Source organism: Aotus nancymaae, unplaced genomic scaffold (assembly GCF_030222135.1).
Source record: "Aotus nancymaae isolate 86718 unplaced genomic scaffold, 86718_ANA_hifiasm-v0.15.2.pri h1tg000011l, whole genome shotgun sequence".
Taxonomy (NCBI): domain Eukaryota; kingdom Metazoa; phylum Chordata; class Mammalia; order Primates; family Aotidae; genus Aotus; species Aotus nancymaae.
Window position 1 is genome coordinate 21874262 of NW_026988422.1, and position 21662 is coordinate 21895923.

Sequence of the window (21662 nt, forward strand, 5' to 3'; positions counted from 1 at the left end):
ACCTCTCAAGCCTGCTTCTGTTAATTCGTCAAACTCATTCTCCATGCAGTTTTGTTCCCTTGCTGGCGAGGAGTTGTGATTCCTTGGAGGAGAAGAGGCATTCTGGTTTTTGTAATTTTCAGTCTTTTTCTGCTGGTTTCTCCCCATCTTCATGGATTTATCTCCCTTTGGTCTCTTAAGTCAGTGACCTTTGGATGGAATCTCTGAGTGAACTTCTTTTTCATTGATGTTGAATGTATTTCTTTCTGTTTGTTAGTTTCCTTCCAACAGTCAGAACTCTCTGCTGCAGGTCTGCTGGAGTTTGCTGAAGGTCCATTCCAGATTTGCTTGCCTGGGTATAACCAACAGAGGCTACAGAATGGCAAATGTTGCTGCCTGTTTCTTTCCCTGTTAGCTTCATCCCAGAGGGGTACCCACCAGATGCCAGCCAGAGCTCTCCTGTATGAAGCGTCTATCGGCCCCTACTGGGAGGCGTCTCCCAGTCAGGATACACAGGAGCCAGGGATCCACTTAAGGAGGCAGGGATCCACTTGAGGAGGTAGTCTTTCCCTTATCAGAGATCAAATGCTGTGCTGGGAGATTCACTGCTCTCTTCAGAGCTGCCAGGAAGGGACATTTAAGTTTGCATAAGCTGTGCTTACCACTACCCCTCTTCCCAGGTGCTCTGTCCTAGGAGGGTGGGAGCTTTATTTATAAGTCCCTGACAGGTTGCTGCCTTTTTTCAGAGATGCCCTGCCCAGCAAGGAGGGAATCTAGTGAGACAGTCTGCCTGCAGCGACCTTGCTGAGCAGTGGTGGGCTCTGCCCAGTTTGAACTTCCCAGCATCTTTGTTCATACTGTAAGGTTAAAACCTCCTACTCGAGCCTCAGCAGTGGCAGATGTCTATTCCTCCACCAAGCTTGCATCCCAGGTTGAGCTCAGACTGCTCTGCTGGCTGCAAAAATTTCAGCCAGTGGATCTTAGCTTGCTGGTCTCCATAGGGGTGGGATCCACTGAGCCAGACCACTTGGCTCCCTGGCTTTAGCCCCCTTTCCAGGGGAGTGAGCATTTCTGTCTCACTGGTGATCCAGGTACCATTGGGGTATGAAAAAAAGAACTGTTGCAGCTAGCTTGGCATCTGCCCAAATGGTTATTCAGTTTTGTGCTGAAAACCCAGAGCCCTGGTGGTGGTGTAAGTACTGGAGGGAATCTTCTCATGTGCAGATTACAAAGACCAATGGAAGAGTGCAGTATATGGACTAGAGTACAGGGAACAGACCCTAATGACTTCCCTTGACTAGAAGAGGTGGTTCCCCAACCCCTTGCACTTACCAGGTGAGGCAACCCCCCACCCTGCTTTGGCTCACCCTCCTTGGACTGCACTCACTGGCAAACCAGTCCCAATGAGATGAACTAGGTACCTCAGTTGGATATACAGAAATCACTCACCTTCTGCATCAGTTTTGCTAGGAGCTGCACACCAGAGCTCTTCCTATTTGGCCATCTTGCCAGGAATCCCCCACCATTTTTTTAAATAAGTGTTTTCATTATAAACGTTTCCCATCATTTTGCTCTGTATTTAAAGTGGATTTGTTGTAGGCACCATATAGTTGGGTCTTACTTTTAATTCACTCAGGCAATCTTTGCCCATAATTGGAGTGTTTCAATCATTTACATTAATATGCTTATCCATGTGATTGGGTTTAAGCCAAATATTTTCCAATTTGTTTTTCTATTTTTCTCTGAACTGTTTTTGTTTTTGTTTTTTTTGTTTTGCTTCTTTTTCTCTGCCTTCTTTTCAGGGAAAGATTGTGTATCTTTTAACGATTCTATTTTATCTTCTTTATTTATTTAGGTATACTTCTTTTAGTTTTTTTTTTATTTGTTTGCTCTCAGCCTTACAGTATATATCTTTGAGTTATCAAATAAGTAGATAAGCAAATGGAATTATACCACCTTTCATATATTTTAATAACTTTACAACAGCATACTTCTACTTATCTTCCTGTTTTTTGCACTATTTTCATAAATTTACTTCTATGTGTTATAAACCCCACAATACATTGTTACTAATTTTGCTTTAGTCAATTATCCTTTAAAAAATGAGAAAAGTCTTTAATGTTAATTTTCACATTTAACATTTTTGGTGTTCTTCATTATATAGTAGAGATCCTATACCATCTCCAATCATTTTTTTCTGAGACCTTCCTTATTATTTATGTAATGCATTTATGTGAGTGAAGAATTCCTTCAGCTTTTCTTTTTTTGCAAAATTTTTTTTCTACCCCTTGAAAGATATATTTACTAGGTATAGAATTTTAGTTTGACATTATTTTTATTTCTTACTGTAAAGATGCCACTCCGTTACCTTTTGGTTTGTATAGTTTCATTTAATTTTTTAAATGATTTCATCATTTTATTTTTTTTAATTTTTACAATGTAAGAAATAAGTTTTTTTCTCTGCCAGCTTTTAACATTTTCTCTTTATTATTAGTTGTTTTCAGCAATCTGATTATGATGACTTTTTATTTTTCTTCATTCTTATTCTGCTTGGGATCTTTAAATTTCTATTATCTGCAGGTTTGTTACTGTCTTCAAATTTTGTTTATCATTTGGCTAAATTGGCTCTCATTTTTTCAAATATGTTTTCTGTTGTTTTTCTTTTCTGAAACTTCAATTATGGAATTTTTTTTTAAAAGTTTTAAAATCTCATTTTGTTTTACTAATTTCTATCATTTCTTCAAGTTTGCTATCTTAGTCTGGGATGCTGTAAACAAAAATACTATAAATTGGGTAGCTTGTAAACAACAGAAATTTATTTATCACAATTCTGAAGGCTGAAAAGTCTAATATCAAGGCACCAGTAGATTTGATGTCTGGTGAGAATGTGTTCCTTGTAGATAGTACCTTCTAAATTCATCATCACATAATGGAAGTGGTGAGGCAGCTCTCTGGGGCCTTTTTTATAAGGGTTCTAATTTCATTCACGAGAGCTCCATTCTCATGATCTAGGTACCTTCCAAAGTTCCTACCTCTTAATACAATCACCTTGGGGGTTAGGTTTTAACATGTTAATTTTGGGAAGACACAAACATTCAGAGAATAGCATTCACTATTCTTTTCTACTATAATGTCTGATGTGCAGATAATTTTTAAATTTCATATACATTTATATCTCTAGAAATTTCATTTGAGGTTTTTTTATGTCTTTCATTTCTTTGTCATATTCATGTTTTCCTCAACCTTCTTATCTGTAATATGCTTTTAAACACATTTTCAATATTTTTGTCTGCTAATTTATCATCTATTTCTGGATATGTTTCTATTGAGTTATTTTTTCCTCTGGTTATCATATTTTACTGATTCTTTATAGGCCTGCTACTTTTTATATACTGGATGTTATGAATTTTACATTTTTGGTGGTATTTTTTTTTTTTTTTTTTTTTGCCAATTTTATCCTGGAATGAAATTAAATTACTTGGAATCTGTAGCTATTGTCTTGTTACTGAAGTGACCTCTGCCACCTCATCGGTAGTAACATAAAATATTCTTAGCCTTGTGTGTGCCCTGGGAATATTCTGCCTTATCTTTTTGGTGGCTTTTTTATTGGCCTTGAGTAACTTCTTCACATGGATGCACAGATTAGTACACAGCCAAAGTCTCAAGGACATCTTTCTGCAAATCTCTTGTATTCTCTTTCTGTGCAGCTTATTATGCCTTATTAGATCTAGCTGTTTTTGCAACCTCAGTCTCTGATCTCTGCCTCCTCAACTAAATGAGACCATCAGTCTCTCTTTGAGTTTTAGTTTCCTGTGCCCAAGCCTGGGAACTATCTCCAGTCACTAACACAGAACATTTGTGAAATGTATTATCTTGGTTGTTATCCTTCTCTCATCTTATTCTATGTTTTCTGTTGACCAATACATGAAAATTGTTGTTTAATGTATTTTGTCCAGTTTTCTAGTAATTCAAAATAGGAGATTAAATCTAGTCTCTTTACTGACTTTCTGACAACTACTGCCAGACTTCCCCAGCCCTAAGCTATAACTTCTCAGTATTCTTATTTTTAATTCCAAAACAAAAATAATTATTTATGGTATTTAGAATGTCATGCATCCTAGTTGCCTACTTTTTTTCACTCATTATTGCATTTAGAAACTCTATCATGTCTATAAGCAGAATTAATTTGCTATATTTTAACATAGAAAGCTTAAAGATACTAACTTGTTATAACCGGTAACATGTATAATATTGCATTTACTTAAAATAATAAGATCAATTTTTTGCATGGAAAAATTTCAGTGTACTTTAAAAATAATTTTCTGACTTGATATTCATAAAAACTCTGTGAACTAGATAAATGTAGAAGTGTAATTATCACTATAAAGAAGCTAAGGCCAAGTAAGAATCATTAATTTTTCTTAAAGTCACATATCTTGTAAATGATAGAGATGAGAATTAAACCCAGATCTGACCAGTAAAACAATACTTTTTTTTCCCGTTTCCAAAGTTTGTAGAGCTCTATGTGTATTAGCAAAACATCTAGTATGAGTAGAAGTGTTGTTGTTGTGTTTTAACTTGTGTGGTGGAGTGGTAAGTACCATTTTAAGAGTAATCAGATGGTTTATAAACAAGATTCAATCTAAATAATAATACAACCTGGAACATATATAAAACAAGCAAAACAACATTCATATAACTAGTGTTTATTTAGTTTATGAAGCAAAAAGTACAAATAGAATTGTTCAGCTAGAGGGCATGTTGTAAATGGAGAAAAATGAGAGTTAATGTATGCCTAATCATTAAGGCAATCAAAATGCCCACTTGGAAGAACTGGCTTTTTAAAATTTCTCAGGAGATTTAGTTAAGAAATTAATTAAATGGTCTTTATCTTTTGAAAGGAGCACAAAATAAAGAACACAGAAGTAAGAAACAATTTTTTATATCTCCTCATTTCTAATATAGTGTCAATGCCTTTGATATATGAATTTAATTTTTATTTTTTTCAGAAGATAATTAATATGGAGTCTAGTAATTATAATTTTATTTGAAAAAGGCATCTAATTACATAGTAAACATTTGTAGCTAGTGACATTTCTTGACCTATGTCCCCCTTGCATAGCAAAAAGGTTTTGTGTGATTCTTCTGTAAAAACATAAGGTCTAGTTAAAGAGCAGATCGGGTAATCACAACTGATGTGATAAAACTGCTGGCAAAATATAATTGCCGATCATCCTTTTTTTTGCAGTAAATTGGATGGCTATTATATAAAGACAGTTTATCCATCGTCAAGCCAAGGTATCACTTCTTGACTTCACAAAAATCACTGCCCAACCTCCCCAACCCTAAGTCATTACTTTCCAATAATCCTATTATTGTTTTAAAGATAAAAATAATCATGCTTGTTGTGATACATTCTAGTTGCATTTTTTCTCTCTCTCTCAGAGTTGCATTTGGAAACTGCAATGGGTTGGCTGTGGTGGATTTTATACAGAAGACAGTACTGTTAAGCATGGGGACCATTGACCTATATAGATCAAGTGACCTATACCAGCGACAACCACGGTCTCCTCGAAAAAACAAACAGTTCATTGCAGGTAGGAGATAAAACAAGATGAGTTATGAACTTGATTTGTTCATCTGTGTTCTTACTTTTAGATTTCTTGTCTTTCTTCTGTGATGCTATTGAAATGCATGGCAAAATAAAATCAACATAATTTACAAACCATGTAAGTAAAATAAAATGGGCAGAAACATTGTGAGAATCTTTGAAAGGGTTAGGGAAGTGTATGTTTAAACTTCAATTTGCTATTGAAGTTAGGAAGCATCTCAAGTTTCTTAGGTTTAATTCCTAAGAAATAACAGAAAATAAAATGCCATTAAATGTAAAAATGCTACAAAAATTAGGACTCTGTAATTGAAAAAACTGCTGGCAATTGTTATGTTAAACAGGTTAACTTTCTTCTAAACTATCTAGTCCCTTTAAAAAGATAATTTTAGGTCATTCACTACTTTTAATTTTTAAAATTGATTCCATATTGTGGCTGACACCTTTACTTGTTGGATAATGACCTTCCTTGAGATATTTTCACAATTCAGTAAACATTTTTCATCAACATTTTTAAAGTACTATGAAAGATGGCATTTTTCTTGACAGGATCAATGAATTGATGTATTTAACTACAGAAGAAAATAAACTTAAGGTTAATTAGGATTTAATGACAAACTTTGATATGCCAATTATCCAAAGTTTTACTGAAATTTTAGTATATATCCAAATAGTTGGTTTTAAACACTGCCAAAGTTTTGTATATTTCCTGCCCATTGACAGTCCAGTTGGTAAAAAAAAAAAAAATGAGGCCAAAAGGTTACAGATGAAAATGCTTCTATAATATTATGTGTTATTTTAGATAATCCTTTAAAGTCTGTTATTTTAGATAATCCTTTAAAGTCTTCTACTTTGGTCCAGATATGGTGGCTCATGCCTGTAATCCTAGTACTTTGGGAAGCCAAGGTGAGAGGATTTCTTGAGGCCAGGAATTCAAGACCAGGCTGAATAACATAGTGTGACCTCATCTCTAAAAATAATAATAATAATAATAACTTTTTAAATTTTTTAAATAATAAAATAAAATTTCTACTTTGTATTATTTAAAAGAATCTATTGAATATTGATGACATTACTAAATATAACCATAGGAAAATATTTTATAATAAAAATAAAATGGGTACATGATGGTAGGTGTTATTTTCCAAATAGCAGGTATGTCAAATTTAACATCCAAATATGATAATAAATGAATTTCCTTTTTGGACTAATGAAACTTGTTATACTGAAACTCTCCTTGTTAACCTTTCTTTTGCAAACCTCAATTATTTCCAAATTACTAGTTTAGACCCTTTTGAGGGGCACAAAATTTCTCTTTCAGAACCTAAGGGTTTTTAGTGAGGAATCTCAACTTTTAGCAATATTTTAGGAGTGCTAGAAATTTCGAATTCTAGAGATTTTGCCTCTATCACTACCAAATTTTGTAAGGAAGACAAAATAAAAGCAATTGTACATTCGCATAACATAAGGTTCCCTCATGATTGGGAAAGACAAGTTTGAAGTTGATGGACTCTAGGCTAGAAAGGTGTTAGGAAGCAGTAGCTTATTTATAATTTAAAAATTAGTTCCTCAGTCATAATAACCATATTTCAAGTGTTCAGTTTGCAATGCTAAAAGCACCAATATAATCAGAAAATCTGTGAATCCTATGACAATATCTAAATTACTTGCTGAATGTACACAGCGGTGCAAAAAAAGTATACATTTTGACAAATTTAATACAATTGTTATCTAATTTAATTTAAACCTCTTGAACCTTAACAGTTACTACTAGAGCTTAGAATATTGATGACTTTAAAATCATGAAAAACTGATGAAGTTATTAACTCGGCTTGTGTTTAGTGTACAAAATGACACAATGAGAGCTCACTTTATAACAATGAAGTATTAAAGACTGAAATCTTTAGCTTTGTTTTTAATTGTTGAAGGATTAAAGACATTCATTTTTATATTAATGAAATAATTTATACATATTATTTACAAGCCAAATAAGTGTATTTTGTAAAAACACATAAGGAAAATTTGCCACATACTTTTATAAGACATTTAAATAAGATATAAGATCTTTAAATAAATATTAAAATTACTCCAGCATTCTCATCATTCATCTATCACCTCTTACTTTTTAATTGATTTATTTTATCAATATCTCCTCTCTAATTTAATTACCTAATCTTGCTGCAATTTCTTCATCTTGGCTGTTCTAGATTCTGGTATGATATCACTTCCTTTCACTTTAGATTTTTTTCTCTTTCTTCTGCCTGCTGCTGATGCTGGTGTTCTGGCATGTTCCAAAGACAACTTTTGCATGCGTGGCCTGTCTAACTTTTATCCTGATTTAACGAAACGGATCCGTACTTCCTATCAGAGTAAGTTATATAAAGGTTAGGCAAATAACATTTTTAAATCATAATGCTTGAGTTAAATCCATACATCCAGTGCTCAGTAATGTGTTTCTTAAAACACATTCAACATGCATGCAAATTTTTGTTTTGTTATGATGTACAACCTGATAATTTTAATAAAAATTATTATAGAACTATTTCAATCCATTATTGTCCTGTACCCGTTCAGTCATACCCATTGTTTCAGTGTTTATTTCAAACCATGCAGACCATGTCCCACTAGTCCAAGAGTCACTGTTTTATTTTGAGCAGGAAGAGCTATGATATCCTTGTAAATAATAAAACTTATTACTGATACTGGTATCAGTAATAAGTCAATGCTTTCTTATTTTGGAAACCTTATGCTTTGGCCATTTTATAATACTATTCTAACCAGGGTCACAATATGTGCTTCTTTTAAATAATTATATTCCTTGAAGATAACTAAGTATTCCTAATTTCTGATGGTTTTTATTAAAATATACAAACACGTGTTTATATGGTGATTTAAGGCACCCAAACATTATAAAGCAGGATAATTAAGGTCAAAAGTAAACAAGTAAGATCAACATTTACCATGGTAGCAAACACAGAGCTGAAGATGTTTATAATAAGTAATTATAAAAACTGGTATAGAAAGGATAAAGAGTGAGAGTGTGTGTGACTAGAAGTACAGATGACACTAATGATGTTATGGGTAGATATTTATTGACGTGAAAAAAGTGTTTATCAAATGTTAATATATTCTGTTAAAAAGCAGGCTGTTTGGCAATATATACAAAATGGCCTTATAATTGTATAAAATATACATTATATACACACACTCACACATTATGTTGTTTGTAACCTGAAGTTCTTCAGACCTCACCAGTTCACATATACGAATAGAATCTTATCAGTAATAAAACCTAAAACTTTGTGATTTATGCACCTAGCTTACGTAAATCAGTCTCTGTGAAATCCTTAAAATGTTCCTGGGAGTGCCCAGAAGTTGAGAAATTTTTGCTCCTAAATATTCTCCAATGTTCTATTCTAGCAGAGCACCCCCTTTTGAGAATCCTTCCCACTATCTCTCTACCTATTGCCTTGTGTGAGAACATTGGTATCTATGTTGGTTTCTGCTGCTCCTAAAACAGAAACTTATTTGGTACTATGATATTTCTTGATATCTGAAAATTTTATGAAATTTCAGTTTCTGTAATAAAGTTTTATTGGCACATAATCACAATCATTCATTTATATATTGTCCATAAATGCTTTCACACTACAATGGCAGAGTTGAGTAGCTGCAACAGAGACTATATGGCCTATAGGCCTAAAATGTTTACTATCCTGTTCTTTACATTAAAAGTTTGCTGATTCCTGCTCTATGTAATTCTTCTACACCCACCCATCCTCTGCACCACATAAAGGATTTCAGCCAAAACTTTTCTGTAAATAGTCTGAGAGTGGTTTAACACACATATTCAGACTTATGAATCCCAGTTTAGCCTTCTGAAGGTAAGATATCCTACCTTGTGTGTGTGTGTGTGTGTGTGTGTGTGTGTGTGTGTGTAGAGATAGAAAAGTTTCTGGAACGTGACCTTGTGGATTCTATATAGACTTCTTATAGCTTTACAGTATATTCAGATTTTTCTAATAAACTTGTAATTCTTTTATGTTAAGAAACTAAATTGGAAACTGAGGATCAGGAGCAGAAACAGGCTTTTAGTTCATCAGGATTCTATAGTACCAGCCATGATGTAAAGTTTTTAAAAGTTCTGAGAAATTTCAATAATATGTTTTCTTATATTCCTTATATTTCCATTGGAATTTTAAAAAAATCCCTTCATTCAGGATATACTAAACTATAATTTCTATCAACATCTTCAAATGGATTTTCTGCTATTCTCCTCTTATGCCAAATTTTTGTATCTTACTACTATTATGACTTACTCATATCATTCCCTCTCTGGAAATGCCCTGCTAAAAGTTTACTTTCTATATAAGCCTTTCCTACTGCGATCAGAGCCCTGTTGTGCCAATTCCTTTATTTAAATGCTTCCAGTGTCCAGGCTTATACACAGTACAGGCTTGCCTGAACCACTTAACCTAATTCATTTTGCCTAAATTCATTAGTATGGACTCGTACTTTTATACTTATGCTCTACCTTTCCAAATGCATGACAAGACTCTCAAGACTGTATCTAAAATTCTTCATGTTCTCTGCATCTAGCACAAGTCATAAGATCAGTAAGTAAATGACAATGTCAGTAGGATAGAGCGTGGCAGCAGGCTTTTTTCTCTCACATGAACAGCCAGGAAAACTTTTCAAATCTGACAAGTGAGAAAAGAACTGGGTACTGGGTTCACCAGGAGTTTGCAAAAGAAATCACAGTTTCTAAGTAGAGACCTAACATTTTAAGTCAGAAGTAAAATCAAGTCTGTAGAAGGACTTAAAGAAATCATCCATGTCTCTACTGGTAGGCTCCATAGGGGATCAGAGAAGCCCAAGGATTTAAAATCAGATTTCCTAAAAGTCTTCTCTGAATGATCAATATTGCCAGCTATTTTTTGTTGTTGTTGTTGTCGTTTTGTTTTTTTAGTAGAGACAGGGTTTTGCCATGTTGGCCAGACTGGTCTCGAACTCCTGGCCTCAAGTGATCCCCCCACCTTGGCCTCCCAAAGTACTTGGATTACAAGCATGAGCCACTGCACCTGGCCAGGATTGATTCTTTAATTACTCAAATGTTTATCCTACAATTGTGTTTCAAAATACATTTTATGAAAATTTGGCTTGAAGTTTAACTATTGGATAATATAATCTGATATATTTCTATAATCTCACTTTATTATAATAGAGACTGTTCAACCTTTTCATTAATTGTTCCCTAACTTTCAGAAAAGCATATATGCATTGTTCATATTTGGGATGATAGAACCCAGTTCCATTGGTTATCTATTTTACTCTGCTAGTCAATTTGACTCACTGTTATATTATCTAATAGTGATTATAACCCTTTGAGGCAGATTGATATATATTAGTATATTTCTCTACACATGAGAAAATTGAAGTTGAAAAAAATGAAATTAGTCTCTCAAAGTCACACAGAATAAGTGGGACCCAAACTTATGCCTATCTGATACTAAAGTTATTCCATAGTGTTTTCACTGTATAATCTTGGATTTCTAAGTGTCTTTTCTAAAAGTTTCAGGTACATTGGAAACCAAGTCCATTATTCTATAATCAGGAGACACCTTAGTTTTTGCACACTATCAATGAAATTGTATCAGTGACTCGTTTCCTGGTCACCTTATGAGATAGTTTGGGCTCCAAGGAGCTGACCTCCCCAAGTCTTTAAATTACCAACCTGCAAAACTTTTACATCATAGAATAATAAATTTTTTTAGTTGAAAGAAACTTTCACATTTTATAGATTATGATTTTTAGAAGCAGAAAAATGCTTTGAAAAGAGCAGTAGACATCTGATCAGAAGATTTACATTGTTTTACCTTTTCCATTTATTAACTACTTAATACATTTATAATCTTAAGGCATTTAATCACTCTAAGTTTCTTTCTTCTAATATATAAAGTAAAAATTACAATTTCTACCCCCCTTAGAGAGTTGTAGAACTTTTCTGGGTTAATGTTAACAAAAGTGATTCTATAAATGTTAGTTATTATAATTATTACAAAAGATGAACCAACCCACACCACAGAGAGGTTAAATAACTCCCAGAATCATAAGCAATCTATGGAATACTTAGGACTAAAACTCAGGCTGCTGCTTCATTGCCTAGTAACAGTTCTACCTGTGAACATCACAGAAATTTTGCTAGTTAAAAACTGATAGTATGCCATATGAATCAAGGGAAGTTTGAAAAGTAGGCTTAATATAGAGCATTGTCAGAAAGACTTGTTTGTACATCAGTTTCTAGTTATGCAACAAAGGATCCTTTGGAGAGTCTCAGGCCTATGTTCCCTTTCTTTTCAGAGGATAGGGGATGATAACAGATCCTAAAAACACCTGAAAAATAAAGAAGAAATAAAAGAAAAGGGGATGATAAGAGAACTAGCCAAGAAAGGCAAATAAGTATTTTTAAATGAACAGAAAGTCAAGAATGGAGAAGTAAACTAAAAAATAATAATAATAAAGAAGGCATGCTTCAAGAAACAAAAATCAGCAAAAATTATGGTAAACAATAAATAGGAAAAAAATCCATTCATTCAAAGAATATTTTATTGAGCATCTCTTGTGTCAAACATTTCTCTAGGCATTAAGTACATTTGCCTAGTGAAACACCATGAGTGAAACAATTATGGTCTTTTCATTTCATTTATAACAGATAATGTACAGATAAGTAAATTTATAGATAATTGAAAAAGTGGCAATGCTATGATAGGGAAAAATGAGATAAGGTGGACCTATTTTTAAAGTGTTGTCAGAGAAAGGCCTATCCAACACGGAAACATTTAAGTGAAGTTTTGCAAGATAAGAAAGCAATAGTCAAAGCTTTGGATTCTCACTACCAACCAGGATAAAAGGATAGAGTAACAGGTACCAGATTTAACCTCCTGCCTGAAAACCACACACACACACCTCAAAATAGAAAAAATAAATGAAAACGATGGTTTTTAAGACACAGGACATCAAACAATGAAAAAAAGTGATGAGACAGATGGGAAGCCAAACAATCATACCTATTTACTGTCCTAAGAGAATTTCTAGACTGTAGCAAAACGAGGGGAAGGCCAGGAGGAAACCACTCAGCTTTTTAAGCTGGGAGATGAAGATGAGAAACCAGAGAAACCAAAGCATCTACAGCTTACAGAAGAATTTCAGAGATCTACAGTGTTTCCTCCTACAGCAAAATGCTGATCAACATATACATATAATGCAGCTACCCAGGAACAGGTAAAGAGCCATCTGAAAGGATTAAAGGAAACAGTGCCCAACACTCAAATAAAGGAAATAGTGCCATTCCCACTTACCCGACTAGAAAAAGTTTATAACTCACATCCACTTCTGTTTAACATTGTATTGGAAATTCTAGACAGTATCGTCAAGTAAGAAAAAGAAAAGTTATCTAGATTGGAAAGGAAGAAGAAGGTAAATCGTCTTTATTCATGGAAAACATAATTGTCTATGAAGAAAACTCAATGAAGTCTGCCAAAAACAGCTACTAGAACTAAAAATGTGTGTTTAACAATGTGCAGGATAGAAAGTTAACATAGAAAACTCCATTGTATTTCTATATGCATATAACAATCTGAAATTGAAATTTAAAAATACCATTTACAATAGCATCAAAAATAAGAAATACTTAGCCATAAATGAGACAACAGATATGAAAGACCTACACATGGAAAACCAGAAAACATTGCTGAGAAAAGTTAGGAAGACTTAAATAGTTATACCAAGTTTATGTCTCACAAAACTCAATTTTATTAAGATGCCAGTTCATTCCAAATCGATTTGTAGTTTTAATGCCAGGTCCCAATAAAAATCCAGCAGATGTTCTTGTAGGAACTAACAAACTGATTCTAAAGTTCATACAGAAGTTCAAAGGATTTAGAGTAGCCAAAACAGCTTTTAAAAAGAAGAATCTGTTCTTGCATTAGTTAGCTGATAATAATGGCCTCCAACGCTACCCATGTTACTGCAAATGACATAATTTCATTCTTTTTTATGGCTTTGTAGTGTTCCATGGTGTATATGTACCACATTTTCTTTATCCAGTCTACTTTTGATGGGCATTTAGGTTGATTCCATGTTTCCACTGTTGTGAATAGTGCTGCAGTAAACATATGCATGCATGTGTTTTTATGGTAAAACACAAATTATATTTCTTTCGATATATACACAATAGTGGGATTGCTGGGTTAAATGATAAATCTGTTTTAAGTTCTTTGATAAATCGCCACACTGATTTCCACAATGGCTGAACTAATATACACTCTTACCAACAGTGTATAAGCATTCTCTTTTCTCCACAGTCTCTCCAACATCTGTTATTTTTTTACTTTGTAATAATGGACATTCTGACTGGTGTGAGATGGTATCTCATTGTGGTTTTGATTTGCATTTCTCTAATGATTGGAGATCTTGAGCAATTTTTCATATGCTTGTTGGCTGCATATATGTCTTCTTTAGAAAGGTATTTATTCATGTCCTTTGCCCACTTTTTAATGGGATCAATTGATTTTGGTTACAAATTTTTTAAAATTACTTAAAGATTCTGAGTATTAAACCTTGGATGCATAATTTGAAAATATTTTCTCCCATCCTGAAGGTTGTCTGTATACTCTGTCGATAGTTTCTATAGCTGTGCATAAGCTCTTTAGTTTGATTAGGTCCCATTTGTCAATTTTTGTTTTTGTTGTAACTGCTTTTGACATCTTCATCATGAAATCTTTGCCAGGTCCTATGTCACATGGACATAAAGAAGTGAACAACAGACACTGGGTCCTACTTGAGGGTGAAGTGTGAGAGCAGGGAGAGGATTTAAAAAATACCTATCAGGTACTATACTTGTTATTGGGTGACTAAATAATCTGTACACCAAACTCCCACAACATGTAGTTTACCTATGTAACAATCTTGCACATGTTCCACTAAACCTAAAATAAAATTTTTTATAAAAAGAAGAATCACTACCTGATTTTAAGACTTATTTAAAAACTAGAATTATTAAGACAATTTAGTATTGGTAGAAAGATAAATAGATCAATGGAAATCAATACTCTAGAAATAGACCCACACATATATGGGCAACTGATTTTTAACAAAGGTGCAAAGGCAATTCACTGAAGAAAAAATTATTTTTTTTTAAATTGTGCTTAAACAATTGGATATTCTTCTGTAAAAAAAGTTTTTGATCCATCCTTTATACCAAATTTTTCAAAATTAACTCTCAATTGATCATGAGCCTAAATTTAAAATCTAAAACTATAAATCTAAAAAGGAATGAGGATTTTTTTCATATTGGGTTAGGCAAAGATTTCTTAGATAAGAAACCAAGAAGATATCCCACAAAAGAGCATATGGACATATCAAACTCACTTAAAAGTAAAAATTTCTGATCCTTGAAAATCACTCATGAGAATACAAATATAATCCACAGAGTAGAAGAAAATATTTGCAAAGCATATATCTGATAAAGAACTTACATCTAGAATATATAAAAATTCTAAAAACTCAATAATAAGAAAACAACCCAATAATAAATTGGCAAAACATATAAATAAACAGTTCACTAAAGATGCCATACAGATGATTAATAAACACATAAAAAGATACTCAACACTACATAAAATTAAGGAAATGCAAATTAAAACTACAAGGAGATATGATGATACCTATATTAGAATGGCTGAAATTAAAAAGATTAATCATACCAAGTGTTGGAAAGAATATAGAAGAACTAGAACTTTCCCACACTACTCTAGGAATGTACAGTGGTGTAATCATTTGACAGGTTCTTAAAGAATTAAACATACACTTACCACATGACATAGTCATTTTGCTCCCGGTTATTCACCCTAGATAAATGACAGCATTTGTTTATACACAGATATTCATAGAAGCTTTATTCATAATAGTCAAAAACTAAACTAAAACAGAAGTTAAAAAAATAAAATGGCTGATAGGAGGCAAGACTAACTTGCAACCCTGACTCAGATGGATGAAATGGCCTGTGGAGATTCACACCATGAGCTTTTTTTTGCTCCAAGAACTACCACAGGAACATACCAGGAAAACTAAAAGAATTTATGGACCTATGAAAGAAGCAGCTTGCTGCTGCAAACTCTGTCAGCCAGCCAAAAAACTGTGAGTGCCCAAAGTGTGAATTGGTAAAGTCCATTTCCCAACACACATCCTCACTGGAAAACCTGAAAATCCAGATTACAGGAGAAGATTTTTAACCTTACCTAGAACTGAAATGAATTTAGAGAGATGAGCAAAATAAAAAAGTAGTAGAAGCAGCAGAAGAACCCTTTAGGTACTCCTGGTCCCCATGGAAGCTGTTTCTGACTATCTCACAGGGGTCCTTGGGGAGTACAGCCAGTGGAATTAGGGAAGGACCACAGGGAGAAGAAAACTCCAGCTGAACTTTGTAATAATTTTGACCAAGTATGAATTTTTCTGGGCAGAATCTGGGGAGGGAAGTGAATGGGAAGTGCAGATACAAGCACAGAAGCCACGGCAAGCAGACAGTGGTGGGGCCTGAAAGCTCTGCTTGCTTTCTCAGCAGTAAGGCTTGTGGCCTAAGGCAAGACCTCAGCACTGCTCACCAGCTGCCTGTATATAAAATAGGTGCTGCTGGTAGAACACAGTGGGAGTGAGACTGGCCTTTCTGTCTGTGTGGGAGTTGGGTGAAACCTGTCATTACTGGCTTTCCCCTACTTCTCTGGTGACCTGTATGATACAGCAGAGGCAGCCATAATCCCCCAAGAATATAACTCCATTGGCCTGAGAACCACACTCCTATTTCTTACAGTGGCCACAGCAAGCCCCGCCCAAGGAGAGTCTAAGCTCAGACATACCTAACCCTGCCCCAACCTGTTGGTTTTTCTCTACCCATGCTGGTAGTCAAAGGCAAAAGACAATGTCTTGGGAGCTCTAGGTCCCCGCTCATTACCTGAGAAACCTGAATACTTATCCAGGTGACCTTAGGGAAAGCTTGTATTCCCCCCATACTACCACAACTGATGCTTTCTTGAAATACCTTCCTTCTGGCTGGAGGCCAACCAACTCAGGCCATTACAGCAACTCATAATAGAATAACCCCATGCCAAGAAAGCAGAAAACAATAGCTAATTCCACTACATATAACATCCTGGCTAACCCAAGGTCCTGAGTCTGTCCATGTGACAGCTTCACTGGTAGCACAACCAACATTTGAGAAAGCACAGCACTAAATAAAACTAAAACCAAGGACCCTCACAGAGCTCACTTCACACCCCTCCTACTTCCACTAGAGCAGGTGCTGGTATTCACAGGTGAGATACCTGAAGACATGTCACATCACAGGACTCTTTGCAGATACTCCTCATTACCAGCTTGGAGTCCAGTAATTCTGCTGGGTGGCTAGACCCAAAAGAGCAATAACAATCACTGCACTCCAGCTCTTAGCAAGCCCCATCCCTAGGGGTAGGGGGAGAACACCATCCTGTGAGACAAAAGAATCTGAACAACAGTCATTGAGCCCCATATCTTTCCTCTGACATAATCTACCCAAATGAGAAGTAACCCCAAAAACAATTCTGGTAATATGACAGATTTGGTTACTTAACACTCCCAAAAGACCACACTAGCTCACCAGCAATGGATCCAAACCAAGAAGAAATCTCTGAATTTGCAGAAAAAGAATTCAGAAGGTCAATTATTAAGCTACTTAAGGAAGCACCAGAGAAAGGTGAAAAACAAAGACATTTTAAATATAACACAGGATCAGGATATGGACAAAAATCTCCAGAGAAATAGCATAAATTAAAAATTACCACAATTTTTTTTGAAACAGAGACTCACTCTGTTTCCCAGGCTGGAATGCAGTGGTGCGATCTCAGCTCACTGCAACCTCCACTTCCCATGTTCGAGTGATTCTCCTGCCTCAACCTCCAGAGCAGCTGGGATTACAGGCATGCGCCACCACGTCAGGCTAATTTTTGTATTTTTAGTAGAGACAGGGTTTCACCATGTTGGCCAGGCTGATTTTCAACTCTTGACCTCTAGTGATTCACCTGCCTCAATCTCCCAAAGTGCTGGGATTATAGGCATGAGTCACTGTACCCAGCCTCATCACAAATTCTTGAAATGAATGACACACTTAGAGAAATGCAAAACACACTGGAAAGTTACAAGAGAATATAACAAGTAGAATAAAGAAATTCAGAGCTTGAAGACAAGCCTTTAGAATTAACCCAATCCAACAAAGATAAAGAAAAAATAATTTTAAAAAATGAACAAAGCCTCCAAGAAGTTTGGGATCATGTTAAATGATCAAACCTATGAATAATTGGTGTTCCCAAGGAAGAATAAAAATCTAAAAATCTGGAAAACTTATTTGAGAGGATAATCAAGGAAAATTTTCCTGGCCTTTGGATGTATAGAGATCTATACATCCAAATACAAGAAGTGCAAAGAACACCCAGGAAATACATTGCAAAAAGATCATTATCTAGGCACATAGTCATCAGGTTTATCTAAATCTAGAGGAAGGCAAGAATCTTAAGAGACTGTGTGGCAAAAGCATCAGGAAACTTATAAAAGAAAACTACATCAGATTAACAACAGATTTCTCAGCAGAAATCCTACAAGCTAGAAAGGATTGGGGTCCTATCTTTAACCTCCTTAAAGCAATCTCAGCTAAGAATTTTGTATCCAGTGAAATTAAGCATCATAAATAAAGGAGAAATAAATTCTTTTTCAGACAAACACATGCTGAGAGAATTCACCACTACCAAACCAGCATTCCAAGAACTCCTAAAAGGAATTCTAAATCCTGAAACAAAATGTCAAAATACACTAAAATAGAACCTCCTTAAATCATAAATATCACAAGGCTTATAAAACAATAACACAATGGAAAAAGAAAAGAAGGTATTCAATGACTAGCATGATGAATAGAATAGTACCTCACATCTCAATACTATCATTGAATGTTAATGGCCTAGATGCTCCACTTAAATGAATAAGGATCATCAAGTAACTGCTCTCTTCAGGAGACTCACCTAACACATAAGGACTCATGTAAACTTAACGTAAAGGAGTAGAAAAACATAGTCCATGCAAATGGACACCAAAAGTGAGCAAGAGTAGCTATTCTTATATCAGACAAAAGAGACTTTAAAGCAAAAACAGTTAAAAAAAAAAAAAAAAAAAGACAAGGAAGGACATTAAACAATGATAAAAGGACTAGTCCAACAGGAAAATATTACAATTCTAGATCTATATACACCTAACATTGGAGCCCCCAAATTTATAAAACAGTTACTACTGGACCTAAGAAATGAGAAAGACAGCAACACAATAATAGTGGGATACTTCATTATTCCACTGATGCCACTAGGCAGGTCATCAAGACAAAGTCAACAAAGAAAGAATGGATTTAAACTATACCCTAGAACAAAAAGACTTAACAGATATTTGCAGAACATTTTACCCAACAACTGCAGAATATATATTCTATTCATGAGCATATGGAACATTGACCAGGATAAACCATATGATAGGCCACAAAACAAGTCTCAATAAATTTCTAAAAGTCAAAATTATATCAAGTACTCTCTCAGACCACAGAGGAATAAAATTTACACAGTAGAATCAACTCCAAAAGGAACCCTCAAAACCATGCAAATACATAGAAAAATAATCTGACCCTAAATGATAGTTGGGTAAACAATGAAATCAAGATGGAAATTTAAAACTTCTTTGAACTGAATGATAATAGTGACACAACCTATCAGAATCTCTGGGATACAGCAAAAGCACTGCTAAGAGGAGAGTTCATAGCATTAAATGCCTACATCAAAAAGTTTGAAAGAGCACAAGTAGACAATCTAAGGTCACATCTCAAGGAACTAGAGAAACAAGAACAATCCCAAACCCAGCAGAAAAAAAAGAAATAACAAAGATCAGAACAGAACTAAATGAAATGGAAACAAACAAACAAAAAATACAAAAGATAAATGAATCAAATGGTGGTTCTTTGAAAAGATTAACAAAATTGATAGAACATTAGTGAGATTAATCAAGAAAAGAAGAGAGAAGATCCAAATAAGTTCAATTAGAAACAAATGGGAAATATTACAACCAATACAACAGAAATACAAAAGGTCATTAGGCTACTATATTCACCTTTATGCACACAAACTAGAAAACCTATAGAAGATGGATAAGTTCCTGGAAATATACAACGCTTCTGATTAAACCAGAAATAAATAGAAACTTTGAACCAACCAATAACAAGCAGTGAGATTGAAATGGTAATTTAAAAATTGCCAACAAAAAAAGTCCAGGACCAGATGGATTTACAGCTGAATTCTATCAGACATTCAAAGAAGAATTGGTACCAATCTTATATACGAAACTATTCCAAAAGATAAAGAGGGAATCCTCCCCCAAATCATTCTATGAAGCCAGGATCATCCTAATACCAAAACCAGGAAAGGACATAAGAAAAAAAGAAAACTAAAGACTGATATCCCTGATGAACAAAGGTGCGAAAATCCTCAACAAAATACTAGCTAACCAAATCCAACAGCATATCAACAAGATTATCTACCACAATCAAGTGTGTTTCATACCAGGAATGCAGGGATGGTTTAACATACACAAGTCAATAATGTGATAGATCACATAAACAAACTTAAAAATCATATGATCATCTCAATAGATGCAGAAAAAGCATTCTATGAAATTCATCATCTGTTAATGATTAAAATCCTCAGCAAAATCAGCATAGAAGGAAAACAACGAAAGATAATAAAAGCCATCTATAACAAATGCACAGCCAACATTATACTGAATGAGGGAAAGCTGAAAACATTCCTTCTGAAAATTAGAACAAAACAAGGATGCCCACTTTCATTTCTTCTAGTCAACATAGTACTGGAAGTCCTAGCCAGAGCAATCAGATAAAAGAAAGAAATAAAAGACATCCATCTCAGTAAAGAGGAAATCAAACTGTCATTGTTTGCCAATGATTTGATTGTATGCCTAGAAAACCCTAAAGAAACATCCAAAAAGTGCATATATCTGATAAGTGAATTTGGTGAAGTTTTAGGATACAAAATCAATGTACACAAATCAATAGCACTGCTATATATCAACAGTGACCAAGCTGAGAATCAAATTAAGAACTCAACCCCTTTTACAACAGCTGTAAAAAAATACTTAGGAATTTACCTAAAATAAAATACTTAGGAATTTACCTAACCAAGGAGGTGAAAGATCCCTAAAAGGAAAACAAAACACTGCTGAAAGAAATTGTAGACAACACAAACAAATGGAAATACATCCCAAGCTCATGGATGGGTAGAATCAATATTGTGAAAATGACCATACTTTCAAAAGCAATCTACAAATTGAATGCAATTTCCATCAAAATACCATCATTATTCTTTATAAAACTAAAAAATAAATCCTAAAATTTAAATTTATTCATACAGAACCAAAAAAGCCCAAATAGTCTTTATAGTACATACATATAGGCATGTATGAAATGCAATGAAATAGAGCCAAAATAGTATTAAAGAGTGGCAGGTGAGGAAACAGCACAACTGAATACCTCTTTAAAAATATTTGGTTATGAAGGGGTGCTGAAAAATAGATTAATATCTGGATTGGAGTAAGATGTTAAAAGGAGTAGTTTGCAGTTTTTTTAATTTTAGAGAAAAGAGCATATTTTTAATTTATGTGAATATGGAATGATCCATAGAAAAGGAGATTGATGATAAGGGAGAAAGGGTATAACTAAAGGAACAAAATTCTAAAGAAAGTGAAAGGGAAGGGGAATCAGAGCACAGGTACAAGGACTAACATTTAATAAGAGGCTCTGTCTATTATTATAGACAGATTCTTAAAGGAGAGAGCTACAGAATGAAGAGATATATTGAAAAGTGCACTGTTTCATTGAGAGATGAAACAAGTGATTGTTATATCTGATTTTCAATTCAATATTTTAGTAGGTTTCCTTTCCTTTTAA

At 34.2% G+C, this 21662-nt stretch overlaps 1 protein-coding gene across 9 annotated transcripts in view; it reads left to right on the forward strand.

The window, feature by feature from the left end:
- STXBP5L (syntaxin binding protein 5L) overlaps positions 1–21662 on the forward strand; it is a 440807-nt gene that overhangs the window by 312513 nt on the left and 106632 nt on the right. For 5 of the 9 annotated variants that reach the window (XM_064374676.1, XM_064374677.1, XM_064374680.1 and 2 more), the window contains 2 exons: positions 5425–5576; positions 7828–7956. In XM_064374676.1, coding sequence (XP_064230746.1) covers positions 5425–5576; positions 7828–7956 — 281 coding nt within the window. The remainder of the gene's footprint in view (positions 1–5424; positions 5577–7827; positions 7957–21662) is intronic. The other 4 variants (XM_064374675.1, XM_064374681.1, XM_064374678.1 and 1 more) reach the window with 2 other exon arrangements.